The sequence below is a fragment of the Callorhinus ursinus genome, unplaced genomic scaffold, assembly GCF_003265705.2.
Source record: "Callorhinus ursinus isolate GAN/ISIS: 27379988/994484 unplaced genomic scaffold, GSC_fseal_2.0 scaffold18, whole genome shotgun sequence".
NCBI classification, from domain to species: Eukaryota; Metazoa; Chordata; class Mammalia; order Carnivora; family Otariidae; genus Callorhinus; species Callorhinus ursinus.
This window is the reverse complement of record NW_027397080.1, coordinates 27155801-27169129: the sequence shown is the minus strand read 5'-3', so window position 1 is coordinate 27169129 and position 13329 is coordinate 27155801. Positions and strand designations below refer to the sequence as shown.

The window sequence follows — 13329 nt, the reverse complement described above, 5'->3', positions numbered from 1 at the left end:
GAACTGTTGGGATAATAGCATTTGTGTATGCTTCTGTCTTCTGCCTCACTTGGACCAGCTGGATTCCCTTTCAGCTGCCTCATATAGAAAGTGACCCGAAATTGAGGTGATGTTCCAGAAAACATAAAATATTTTATGGAAGAAGTTAGTGCCTAAATGTGCCTTCCCGTGTCCAGCGAGTCACCCACTGCAGGAAGCCAGGCAAAGCACCCCTCTGATGAGGGGGACATTTCACTGATGAGAGAAAGCTACGGATGGGTTTTGAAGTACAGGTTTATGCCCTGAGTCAGAACACATTTAAGCGAGGCGTTTTTCCGTATCTGTATCCATCTGTGGTTGGACAGGCACCTATGGTATGATCTGGAATTGTGCTTGGATAACTAGCAAGTCTTAGTGTTAAATCTAAATGTAAATTTTAAATAGGAATCATTAAAAAAAGACCTGGCATCTGTTTTACAGGTAAGTTAATAACCAAAGGGGATTTAGGCCTTAGGATACAGTTGTGGCAATTTTAATTTTTAATTTAAAAGTAAGAATTTCCGTTTAAGATAATTGTGTTTGTTTCAGTATTTAATAATTGCCCAGAATATTCTATTTTAATAATCTCCATTGGAATGGAGTTATTTGAGACTCACACGGATTCAATTTTCCCTTGCAGTAACATTGTCCTCTCGCTTGCTTTTTATAATCACGCCTGAACCTTGCCAGCCCGGCTCGAGTTTAGGAACATTTTCAGATGGCTTCTATTTCCAAGCTATTATTGGACTTTCGAATTTAGGCACATTCTCCTGTAGTGTTTCAGTGGGTCGGCCATTCAGAAAACCTCTTTAATTTAATGGCCAGTGTGGGTCATGAAGGCGTCGGGCTGCAGGTCTGATGGACTCTGCCTGTGCCCCGGGCCCTGAGAGGGCCCTGGGGTGTAGCTGGCCGCCTCGGGGGGAGCGGGGTTTGGGGGGGTGGGTGCTCTTGGCCGAGTCGGAGTGCGGGTCCCGTTCTGAGTGCTTTGCAGGGCTTACCTGCCCTGAACCTCTCCCACCCACGTGAGGGAGATGGCATTCTCATGTACAGTTTACATCGACCGAATGTGAGGGGCATCGGCACCTGGATTATGTCCCAGAGCTGCAAGTGGAGTGCACAAACCGGCCATGTGATTCCAGTCTCTTCACAGCGACCCCACCCGCTTCATGTGCCCCTCGGTTTTACACAGCTGTGGTGTCTCCCAAATGACCGATGGTGATGTCCTCGCCCCAAGGGGGGTTTGTTGCAGAAGTTGTGTAATACAGTGGGAATAAACATTGGCCTTGAGCCCTTGTGCGCTGGGTCTTAATCGCCCTGAGTACCACTTGTAACCCAGGTGGGCCTGCTGCTGGCTGAGCCTCGGCCGCCTCACCTGCGGGTGGCTGTATCCCAGGAGGTGGGCTGTGTGCTTAGTGTAAGGATTCAGTAGCTGATGGCTGTGGTGGTGTGCTGGTGGTGGTGGTGGTGGTGGTGGTGGTGGTTTCTTCCCGCCCCACGAAGGAGGCCAATGGCCTGATAGCCATCCCGGGTGGAAGGGGCAGGACTTGTGTGATGATGATCCTTGTGGAACTTTTGGAAGAGGCTTCTGGAGAAACTGCTTGTGCTTTTATTTGATTGATTGATTGATTTGAGGCGGGGGTGGGGAGGGTGCGGAGGGGCACGGGGAGAGGGAGAGATTCTTAAGCAGGCTCCATGCTCAGCACCGAACCCGACATGGGGAGCCATCTCAGGACTCTGAGATCACAACCTGAGCTGAAACCAAGAGTCAGACACTTAACTGACTGAGCTACTCAGGCATCCCCCCCACACACACACTTTTTTTTTTTTTTTTTTAAGATTTATGTATTTGAGACTGAGAGCTGCTCGTGCTTTTAAAGTCTGTAGAAGAGAAGGATTCCTTTATGGCAGCCGACAAACATCAGTCCTATTAGTTTCCCAGAACAGATGATTACTACCTTTGATGAGATTAGAACTTTTGTCAGAATTTTAGAAACTCCTAAAGCCTTCCTGGGCGGGCTCCTTCCCTCCATCGGGGTGCACCCTGGCCTCCCGAGAGCGCCTCATGTGAGCAGCGTGGGCCCCATGTAGGGCTTCAGCCTAGGGTGGCCGGCCTTGACCACGCAAGAATGGAATTCAAGGTTCAGAACTTTCCGATGGCCTCTGGCCTTCCATGAGGGGTAATGTGGTGCAGGCCAGTGGTCTGGTTTTGAGGTTTCACTGTGATTTCATTGCAGGTAGTGGAATGTAGGTAAGGGCGTTGATCGGCTCTGGACCTGGAGCTGCTGAGCACCTGTCACCTCCTCCAAGAAGCCTTCCCTGATCATCTAATTGGACATACTGCCCTTGGCCCTCTCCATCTCCTTACTCTGCACTACTGTTCTTGGGGGGGGGGCACTTAACTCTCCTGTATACATTCTGTTACCGCTTCGTCATGTGTGTTTACTAGAATGGACATTCTGCCTGGGGGGAATGTGTTGTGGTGTTCACTGCTGCATTTCCAGCATCTACAGCAGTGTTCCTGGCATGTAGTAGCTGCTGAATAAATACTTGTTGACTGAATAAAATACTTGAACCCTGGCTTTATTACTTACCAGCTCCGTAACCTGGGGCAAATGACTTAAGTGCTCTGAGCCCGGTTTTCCTTTCTCCAAAATGGCGATAGTGATCCGATGGTTGTGAAGACAACAGGTGAGCCTGTGAGGACCACAGAAGCCGCCTGCCATAGTAAGGGGCTTCATAAACGATAGCGGCTAGACAAGTTATGGAAAGTCCACTTGAATCTGACTGAAGGTTGTGGCTGGTGCTCAAAGCTGACTTGCCACACAGGAGATTTTATGTGATGGCACAGGTTGCGTTAGCTGGAACATTCCCTCGTCATGCCCTGCCTCTGCCCAGAGAGAAAGCTCTCCGGTGGTGAGGAGCTGCCGGTCCTGCTGCCCCTGACCCCCGGGCCTTTGCTGCGTCTGAGCCAGGCCGGAGCTGCTTCCTTTCTACATCAGGCACTCCTACGTCAGAAAGAGAAGGAGCTATCAAACAGGAAAACCGTTTTTCTTTTTTTTTTTTTTTTAAGATTTTATTTATTTATTTGACAGAGACACAGCAAGAGAGGGAACACGAGCAGGGGGAGTGGCAGAGGGAGAAGCAGACTTCCTGCCCAGCAGCCCGATGTGGGGCTCGATCCCAGGACCCTGGGACCATGACCTGAGCCAAAGGCAGACGCTTAATGACTGAACCACCCAGGCGCCCCAAGGAAAACCATTTTTCAAGTCAGGCTGAGGGAAAAGCGGATTGTGATTTTATCACCTCTTCACATAATGTTATTTTTTAAGTTTTTTAAACTTTTAAAAGCCAGGTTCAGAAGAAAATCTTCATTAGCTCTGTAAAACGAAAACCCAACCAAGGAACCCCAGTTCATTGAAATAATAATGTAGGAATGATCGCTGTTAACTTTAAAGTGCTTGCTAGCCAGTGTTTTCAGGGCTTTTCATAAATTGCCCCATGGATTCATTACGGCGACTCAAGGAAGCCAGTCCTTTTGTGTTCTCCATTTTATAAGCGGGGATCCGTGGCACAGAAAGGTGAGGCCGTTTGCTCGAGGTTGCCTTATTAGTCTGCAGCTGCCCACGTGTCGACAAGAAGCACCCGCTAACTCAGAGGTGCTAAGCCTTCTGGAGGTGAACACAGCTCTTGGCCCTTCCTGGTCCCGGTGCGTTTTGTGTGTTTCTGGGAGATAGGGGTGTGTGGTTGCCGCTAGGCCTGCAGTTTGGCGCCATCTACACGGCTGTGTTGGGGAAGGAGCCGACCCCAGATGCTGACTGGTTCAGACAGTCAAACCTTGCTTCCTAGAGTCTGCTTTTTTTCTGTTTGCATGGGAATCTTCCCAAGCCGTGGTTGGCAAGTAGGTTTCCCTAGGTGCGTGGGGAGCAGGCATGCCTCAGAGGTGGGGTCGCGCTCGGGGGGGGGGGTGGCGGGGGGAGAGGGCTGAGCCCGGTGCCTGGTGTCCGCCTCACATGCAGGAAGGCCTGGCGGTGCCAGGAGTTGGCTGTCTCCGGTCCCACCTCTCTGCTGCTTCCCTGCTTTTAGAAGCTATACCGGGCAGAGCCTCACCTCTCCTTGAAGGCTCAAGGTAACCAGTTACCGCTTCGTGGTGGAAAAACGATGCCCTCAGAGACAGTTCAGGCATACAGGATCCTGAAGCTTTTTGAGAAGGAGGTACTCCTCACCGGCCCCTCTTGCGTCCTTTATGGAGCCTGTCTGCGCTCCCCACGTCCCCAGATAGGCTTCTGTTAATCGTCTACGGGCGAGGAAGCCGGATAGCAGTCCTATTAACATTACGTGCAAACAGAGAGGTGTGCTAGGCCCTGTCGGAACACCCAAGGACCGACCCCGTGTGCAAAGGGCGCTAGTGCCAGAACGTGCCTTTTCTGGCATGATTTGCCTACTCGTTTAAATAGGTCTTGGCTCTTGGTTCTTTGCCGGCGCGTGACGTTGCGGGACAGCTGACCTTGGGAGAGGAGAGTGTTAGGTGTAACAAACATACAGACAGCTTTTTCTCTTTCCAGCTCCTGAAGCACACGTGAGTTAGAGAAATGACTTGTAAGAGAACAATGGGAATGGGTGGCGTGTGCACGCTCTTCCGCGGCCGAGGTGTGCGGCCAGGTTCTGAAACAGAACTGTCGTCTTCCTGTTGCCTGATGCCCACCTTTATGTCTGAGGACATACTTTATTTAGTGCTAAGTGCGAACCAGTGGTGGGACTCTGCAAGGAAGTACACGTTCCCTCATCTCCTCACTTGGCGCACAGGCTGATGGGCCTGCCCAGTGATTTTCCTCTCTTTTTCCAGATCTTGCTCCGGAACCTTTTCAGAATTTCTCTAATAACCAGTGCATAGGTATGTAGGTGTTTTATACTCCTACTTTTTTATCATTTATATTTAGACTCCTGATTGAAATTTACTAGCAAGTTTACTATGTTAACTGCTTTGGTATAGGAACCAACTCGTTTTTGTTTGTTTGTTTGCTTTTTTGAGAGCGTGAACAGGAGGTGGGGTGGAGGGGAGGGGCGGGTGGTGGTGGGGGGTGGAGAATCATTCGATCGACCTGGGGCTCAGTCTCACAACCCAGATCATGATCTGAGCTGAAATCAAGAGCCGATGCTTCACCGACTGGGCCACCCAGGCGCTCCCGGAACCAACCATTTTGATGCATCCAGTGAACCTGGTGCCGGATACTGTAGTTGAAGTTTGTGCTGTTGTGAATGACGTCATCACCCTAATTAGTATGCTTCTGTCTTTTAAAACTATTTATAAAGATTACAGATACAGCCTATTAGTGTCAGCTGACAGCAGGTGTTTTATTAAGGCGATGTCCTGAATTGTGTTGGTCAGGTGCTTAGGTGAGCGGAGTATTTTGCTGGACCCGTGCGTATTGTCTTGTTAACTTCAGTTTGAGGAGCTGCGTTGCCTCAAGGTGTTCCCAGGTGCGTGAAGGGGCCAGAGTTAGGATTACCTCACCAGCATGTTCCCTTCCTGGACCACCTGCATCAAAACCCACCCAGGAGGCTTACTTAAAATTTCCGACCTACTAAGCCAGGATCTCTGGGGTGGGTCTTTGAAATCTTTGTTTTTTATCAGCTACGCAGACCCAGGAGTTCTCCTCTGGGTCTTAAAAAGAAAAAGAACAAGTGAAACGGTATCATCCCATCTCGTTATTTAATTTGCTTCCAGTCCTCATTTGAAATTATTTTATTAGCAATATCTTTGATATAGCAACTTCCAGTTTTCAGAAAACTTCACTTAACATTTCTCTCTAATCCTAATAACCACCTCATGACAGACGAGTAGGGCCCCCCACAGGTGGGGGCACTTCTCAGTGTGAGAGCCGTGGTGGAAGTGAGGATTTTCTGCCTTGGCCATTGTTGCTCTTTGTGTATCTTTCTTGGGGGGCGGGGGTGCGGAGAAGACCCTTGGCTCTTACCTAGTGTAGTCGTGGTGCTGTGCGGTGGTGTCCTGCAGCGTGCGTTCACCGGTCCCCAGCACCTGTGCGGCCCCCAGTACGTAGTTGGTGCTCACTCAGTGTCCATGCAATAAAAGGGGGGGCGGGGAGAAAAAATTTCTCGGAATAGTAGAGTCAAAGTTATCACTCTGCTTAGAGGACCCCAACTTAGGACTCCTTGGCTTCAAGTGTGAATTTTGGGGCACTTAATTGTTGGCAGCTGTACAGAGAGTGTCCCTTGCATTAGTAAATGACCAGTTAAGATCAGGTTGAAAGAAAAGGATTGGTTCTTTGGCGATAGTTAATTACAATCAGCATTAAAGCGTTGCCACCTCAGGGCACAGTCCTCAAGGTTAAGGATGCGTAAGGAAAGGCGAGCGAGAAACCAGAGGCCAGGAGGAGGTTGTGTGCTGCAGTCCAGTGTAGCTGCTGGCTCATTAACTCAACGAAATGAGGGAAATTCTGCACCAGTGCGCACACAGGCTGCTTGTGACTGTCCTCTAGCATCCTGAACTTCATGGGGGCGCGGGGTGTGGAGCTATCCAAATTTTCCTTTACGTTTTTAAACCCTTTCCTCCACTTTTTGGCTCTGAAAGTAGGGTCGCCCTCTCTCCGTCACCAGCTTTAATTCTGCCTCCTGATACCCGGTATCTCCTAAGGGGTCCCTCACTCGTAGAACCTCCAAACTACACGGCAGTGGAAGATACTCTTGCGTGTACTTTTTGTTCAAAATAGCGAGTCCCTTTGTCTCTGATTGATTTCACCATGTCATCCACGTGTGACGGGGCTGTGCTGGACTGGGCTGTGTCCCCACCGGGGCCTCCCCCCGCCCCCAGCTCACAGGCGTAGCTGCTGGGCGATGGGATCCTGCTGCCGCCGTCACAGGGTCGTGTGCGCTCCGTGAGGGGGGGCCCTGGGCTCTCCCGTGTGCACGTTCTGTCTTCGCGTCCGGCATGGTCACCGCCGCCTAAGGAATAGCGTGAGGACGTCTTGCAGAGTGACGGGCCTGCCAGGGCAGGTGCTGCCAGGAATCTTGCAGAAGTTCTGGGACGATACCAGCTGGGGATCAACTGAAATACAGTTGAAGTTCAGCCGGTGTTTGGTTGACTCAACCCTCCCTGTTGACGGATGCTGTGCGTTCCCTCGGGAACGCATCCTGACGACACCTGCAGGGAGAGCCCTGGCTCTTCCATCCCCAGCACTCAAGTTCAGTGCTGCCAAAAGTCAGCAGTGTTTGTTCCCAGACCTGTTTATGCCCCTCGTGTCTGGTATTGTACTCCTGTGACTCATTTACATAGTATCCAACCCGACAAAATATGATCGTGGAGTTGTTTACGGAAAACACGTCGAATGCTTAGAAAGGCTCACAGTAATTTGCTTAAAAGCTGTCATCCAGTTAGGTGTGGGTGAGAAGCCATTAAAATTTTGCATGAAGGCATAGGAAGGTTTTGCACTCTGATTGCTTCCATAAGTGAGTTAAGTCTTGGTCCCACTTTACACAGTACCCAGAAATCACAGGCGATGCCTCACGGGTGCGATTTAGTCGGGAAAGACCGTGTGGGTCTTGGGCCTCCATTCGTTCAGGAGTGGATGTAGGGTGCTGTGTGCCAGGCACTGTTGAGGGTGTAGCGGTGTGCAAAACTGATGTTTCCGTGGGGGGGCCGGGAGACAGACCATGAACAAGCAAGGAGCTACACGGAATGTCAGGTGGTGAGTGCTGTGGACAGAAGTAAAACAGGGAAATGGGGATAGAGAAATCTGAAGTCAGAATGGGGGCTACCACTTAAAATGGGGGTGCGGGGGCCAGAGAAAGCCTGGCTGCAGAGGGGAACATTTAAGCAAAGACTTGGAAGTGAAGACGCAAGCATGGGGACCTAGGGAGGAAAGCACTTGGCAGAAAGAATAATTAGTGCAAAGGTCCTGAGGCAGAAGGATCCCTGGCATGCTCAGGGAACACTGGGGAGGCCGGCATGGCTGGAGGGGAATAAGGGGTGAGGTCAGGGAGGTAACCAAGGGCTGCTACAGTCATTGTAAGCTTTGTACTTGGAGTGAATGGAAGGCATTGGAGGGCTCTGAGGAGAGGAGTAATATGGGATGACTTGCCTTCTGAAAGAATCTCTCCTGCTGATCTGTTAAGGACCGACTGAGAGGAGCCAAGAGTAGAAATACAGACTAGGAAGGGGATGCAGGTGAAGAATGATGGTAGTTGGGTGGGAGTGTGGCAGTGGAGCTAGGAACAGCAGTAGAGCTCTGGGTGTATTTTGAAGGTGGAGCCACAGGTTTGCTGAGGGTTGGCTGAGGATTGGATGAGAGAATCAAGGATGATGACAGTTTGGGTTTTTTTGGTTTTGTTTTGTTTTTTTTTTGCCTTTAAGTGATGAGGTGAAGACTCATTGGATCCAGTTTGTGTGGTGTGTGTGTGCTGGGAATTCAGGTTCAGGCATATGAAGTCTGAGATGCTGTGAGGCCCTCAAGGAGAGATGCAGATGGGGTAGATGAATATACAGTTTGAAGTTCAGAGGGAAGGACCCAGCTGGAAATGTAAATTTGGGTGTCCTCAGAGTACACACGGTGTTGAAAACCACGAGATTGGAGCCCCCAAAGAGCGAGTGTAGATGAAGAGGAGACACCCAGGAATTGAGTCTGGGGGTGCTCCAGCGTTGGGGAGATTTGGGAAGAGACTGGAGGTGTTCTGGGCTGAGGGTGTGCAGGGGACCGATGTGGCATCTGATGGCGGTGGTGGGTTCAGACCGGGCTCTGTGGGCTGGAGGCCCCTCTCCTGGACTTGCGGAGGCAGGCCCTGCTCTGCAGCTTTCAGAGGGTTTTCTCTGGACCCCCCCCCCCCGCCCCACAGCTCGCCTCTGGGCCTGCTTAGCAGGTGGAGATGCCCCCTAACTTCTCCCGGGGAGGCATCTCCCACAAGCATCCCCAACCTTCCTTCCGTTTCTCCAGGGCTTATTTCTATCTGAAACCCATCTGCAGCAAGCCAAAGGTGACCCTGTTGAAAATGCAGGGACTGTCCTCGGCTGCTCACAGATTGTCAGATCTGCTGCTTGTAAAAAGCAAAAGATCCTCATGTAACCAGATTTGCTATTCACAGTTCAGAGAAGGCCTAGGGTGGAGAGTGGGTGAGTTCCTACCCTGGTCTTGTTCCGATTTGCCAACTCCCCAAATCCCCTGGTGTAAAACTTGCCTTGAGACTCAGGAGGACAGGAAATATCTGGGGTGTGAATTGGTAGTAACAGTTCTCGCCCCCACCCCCTGTCCCAGAGGAGTGGCCTTCAGCGACAGACACGACCTCTTCGGGAAGTCCTGTATTTTCCTGGAGGTAAAGTTACGCATTCTATGCTTCCTTTTCCTTCCCTTCCTCCCTACCCCATAAAATACAGCAAAAGCAATGTGGTACAGAGAAGCAAATCCTGAAATGTATTTCAGATGTGTCCCAGAGCCCAGGTTTCAGGGTGTAAACAGAAACTGTGCGTGCGGACATGCAAACACACACACACACACACACACACACACACACACACGAGTATTTCTATGGTCAGTTCCCTTGTTCTGAGCTCTGGTAGTGTCTGTTTTTAACACTTCGTAATTATGTGTTTACTTCTATATTATACAAATGATGACCTTCCCCTTCTAGGACACATGCCCCATGGCGGCAGAGACTAGCTCTGTTTGGTTTACTGCTGTGTCCCCAGGGCCTAGCACAGGGCCAGGTGTATAATAGGTGCTTGACTGATGAATACCGATAAACCCTGGAGTGCCTGGTTTTGTTTAGTGTGGAGACAGGAAGGCTGGTACCCCTTAAGAAGTCTCAAGGACATCTCCTCCGCAAGGCACATGACAGCACATATGTGCAGAGTGGAGAACCTGACTCCCAAAGATTATACTAAATCAAGTTCAGGACACATTGCTTCATGTGGCTGATTTTATTTTACTTTATTTTATTTTTTATTTTTTAAAGATTTTATTTATTTATTAGAAAGCACACGCACGAGTGGGGCAGAGGCAGAGGGAGAGAGAGAAGCAGACTCCCCGCCGAGCAGGGAGCGCGACACTGGGATCAATCCCAGGACCCCAGGATCATGACCTGAGCTAAAGGCAGACGCTTAACTACGGAGCCACCCAGGAGCCCCTAAATGGCTGATTTTAGAAAATTTCTGTTCGGAAAGGCTGAATTAATTTTTCTTTCTTTGTGGTGCTCTAAAGGGTCCTTCCGGAGGCTTAGGATAGATCAAAGCCACCCCCTTGCTTGCAGAGTCTCATGCCTTCAGAGAGCACATCCACTCGGCCCTCCATTGTGTCCTATGTACCTGGCACACAGAGCAAGCCGTCAGTAAGTAGTGATCACATCAATGGGGGAAATAAGTTTGGGGTAAATGACAGCCTGCGTCCTCCTCCTGGGATTTATCCCGCGTGTCAGCACATTAAAGGCTCAATCCTGCAGAGACACGCCTGTTTGGCTTCACGAGCCCATGTTCTGGAGGTGAATGGCTCAGGCTTCCATCCCAGCTCTACCTCTTGCCAGTATTGTGTTCTTGGGCAAGCTGCCGAACTAAAGGCAAGCTGTGCCTTTAGTTCCTCGTGTATAAAATGTACAATACCCATCTCACAAGGGTCTTGTGAAGATTCAATTTGTGATTCCAAGTCAAACACTGGGCACAGCACTTGGCACGTAGTCAGCATGGAAATGTTGGCGGCCAGGACGCAGATGATAATGCGGACACACGTGGCATCCGGGGGAACCAGTTCTGCCGAACCTTGATTTGGGAAATGCCAGTTACATGGGAGACGCATTAGGAAAGTTTTCATTCCACCTCTGCTCCTACCTTGGCTTTGAGTCCCTGGGCCTGGGGGTCGGTCCTCCACAGGGAGGTAGCCTGTTTGAATGGCCCCCCCCCACCGAGAATGAGTGGGTCACAAACCAGATGAAATGCGGGGTCCTAGGGGGGCTCAAGCAGCCCAGAGTGGAGTTGGCCAGCCGGGGTCCAAGGCATCGAGCACCTACAGACCTCCTCCGCATCCCCGTCAGTACAACAGGCTGAACTGTCCCAGCCCTCCGTGCTACAGCCCGAGTCAGCCAGGGTACAGGGTGAGGGCTTGGGGGATGGCGGGACTGTCGGGGGAGGTGGGGCAGGTGCGCCAGCAGACTCTGCCACCCAGGCCCTGACACCTTCTGAGGATGAGGCCTCCAGCCCCACAGTCCACGGCACCCTTGCCCTTGGGGCTGTGTCACTGTTGCTGACCGACGCCCTGTTCAGGCCCACAGCACGCGTGTCCTCCTCGTGGCACACCCAGGCCCCCCCGAGACAGCTGGTTGAGACACCTCGGTAGCAGAAGAGCCCCCTGAGCTCCCACAAGGCTTCTCCCCTAAGGCAGCTGCCTCTCCTCCTTAGTGTCCTGGAACGGGCACCAGCATCAAGAGGTAGAAACCCCATTCACAGGGCAGACGCACCCAGGGCTTCCGAGACTCTCAGTCCCAACAGCTCTAGACCACGCGAAGGCTGGTCCCTGGAGTTGACGGCATCAATTTTTCCTTTTGGCTCGTGTCAACTTTAAAAGGCAGAATGGTCATAATAATGAAGACTTAGCGTCTTTACGGAATTTTACCTTTTAAAGGAACTTTTCCACGCGGACCTCAGGGGTGGCGCATCCGTCCCTTTCTGTCCCGAGATGGGAACCTGCTTTGTGTGCGTTCATCTGTCTTGACACGCGTGATTTGCTCGTGTTTTGGCCTCCCTCCTGGTCGTAGATGTTTCCTTGGGTGTTAGAAAGCAGCCCGTTTCTGCTCAGTGAGAGGGGAGGGGGACGGCGTTGGGGGGCGCCCTGGAGCTGGGTTGGGGGGCCGGAGCAAAGTGTGGTGCGAGGTGTCTGTGCCCGAGGAGCCACTCGTCTGTCTGTCCTGCCGGGGCTGCTCGGGCCTGAGCCGGGCTCGTCTGGGGTGCTGGCTGTTCTCTGCCCGTGTGGTGCCTCCGGACTTGAGCCTCTGCCCTGAGGGGAGCGGGGAGGGTCTCTCAGGGAAGGCCTGAGGCCTGTGGACTTGGGTTCAAAGAATTATAAAAGTGGGGACCTGGTCCCACGGTTTGGGTGGGGCCTCGGCAGTGAGAGGAACCTTCCGGGAAGTTACTTCCCGGGGTGATTTGGTTTTCGAGCAGTGTAGACAGGCGTGTGTGGGGGTCTGGGCTCCACTTTCGCCATTTACTTGTTCAGGGAACATTCTTCAAGCACCTCTTGAGCCAGACAGGTGGGTGGGTGAGAAATGAACAAGATCGTGCCCTCCGGGGCTTGAGTTTGGTGTCACCTGTGGGGCACCTGCCTCCCACGGCTCCTTGTCCCAAGTCTGTGGGGGCTTCATTCTGCCCTCCCTCCCCAGTTTTGTCCCCTCGCTGCTTCCCCAGAACACCTTGCCGTGTGACCTTGAGTGCGTGACCTCCTCGCTTGGCTCCGTTTCCTCACCGGGAATGAAGGGCTGCTTGGCATGCCGCGGGGGTCCCCTGTCCCTCTCCTAGCCTGGCAGGGCGGCAGGGATCTCCCCACTGGCAGCTCCCTTTGGCTGAGGTCCCCACAGGTCAGGCTAGCCTTCCTGTTGCCTGGGTTGTGTTATGAGCTGTCACATGCTGGGTATTTGGAGTGCAAGCCAAACAGGTTTGGGGAACTGATGGCCTCCGAAGACCTCAGATCCTGGCATGAAGGCCCCACGAGGCAGGGACACGATTGGTCTTTCGGATGCATGGCAGCCAAATCTGGAGCCAGCTCGGGCACGTGGCCGCCTTTAGAGCTGGAGAGAGGGAAGGAGAATCCGTGTGCGGAGAGGCGGACTTCAGGTCTGAGTCAGATCTGTGTGGTCCTGGCTCCCTCCCTCGCTGCCCTTCCCCCACCTCTCCGCACCTCTATCACTGCAGTCACTTAACTTGTCTGTGCTACTGCCCTCTCAGCCAGAGAAAGGGCACAGTAACCCTTCTCACGTGGTTAGAGGGAAGAGCAAATGAAAATACTATCTAAGCACAGAGCTGCAGGGGCCAGCGATGCCCATCGGCACGTGTTAGCTGCGGGTCTCCCCCGGCCCCCAGCGTCTCCACTTGAAGGAAGCTCAACGACCGTGCAGGCCAGTGGTTTCAGACCTTTGTTCCTGTCCCCTAAGGGCCACTTTCATCGTCCTTGTCCAGGCCTCAGAGCCAGGCCCCTCTTAGGCACGGCCACCTAGCACGTGGCCTGCATTGATGCCCTGCTGAAGGTGTCCTCAGCCCCTCGCTCCCCTGACTTCTCAAAGCCAGCTCCTGGCCTCGTGGGTGGCCGTCCTGTGGGCAAACGGTTA

The 13329-nt window shown here is 52.2% G+C and overlaps 1 protein-coding gene across 9 annotated transcripts in view; it reads left to right on the top strand.

The window, feature by feature from the left end:
- The window catches only part of PRDM2 (PR/SET domain 2), a 117864-nt gene that overhangs the window by 92892 nt on the left and 11643 nt on the right, over positions 1–13329 (top strand). The window contains exon 9 of one of the 9 annotated variants that reach the window (XR_003205197.2): positions 10224–10350. The exons of 7 other annotated variants lie outside the window; for them this stretch is intronic. Coding sequence is in view for 1 of the 2 variants with exons in the window: in XM_025856650.2 (XP_025712435.1) it covers positions 2253–2256 (4 nt within the window). In the remaining variant the exon portion in view is untranslated. Of the gene's footprint in view, positions 1–2252; positions 3060–10223; positions 10351–13329 lie in introns of those variants that run through there. One more of the 9 variants, XM_025856650.2, reaches the window with a different exon arrangement.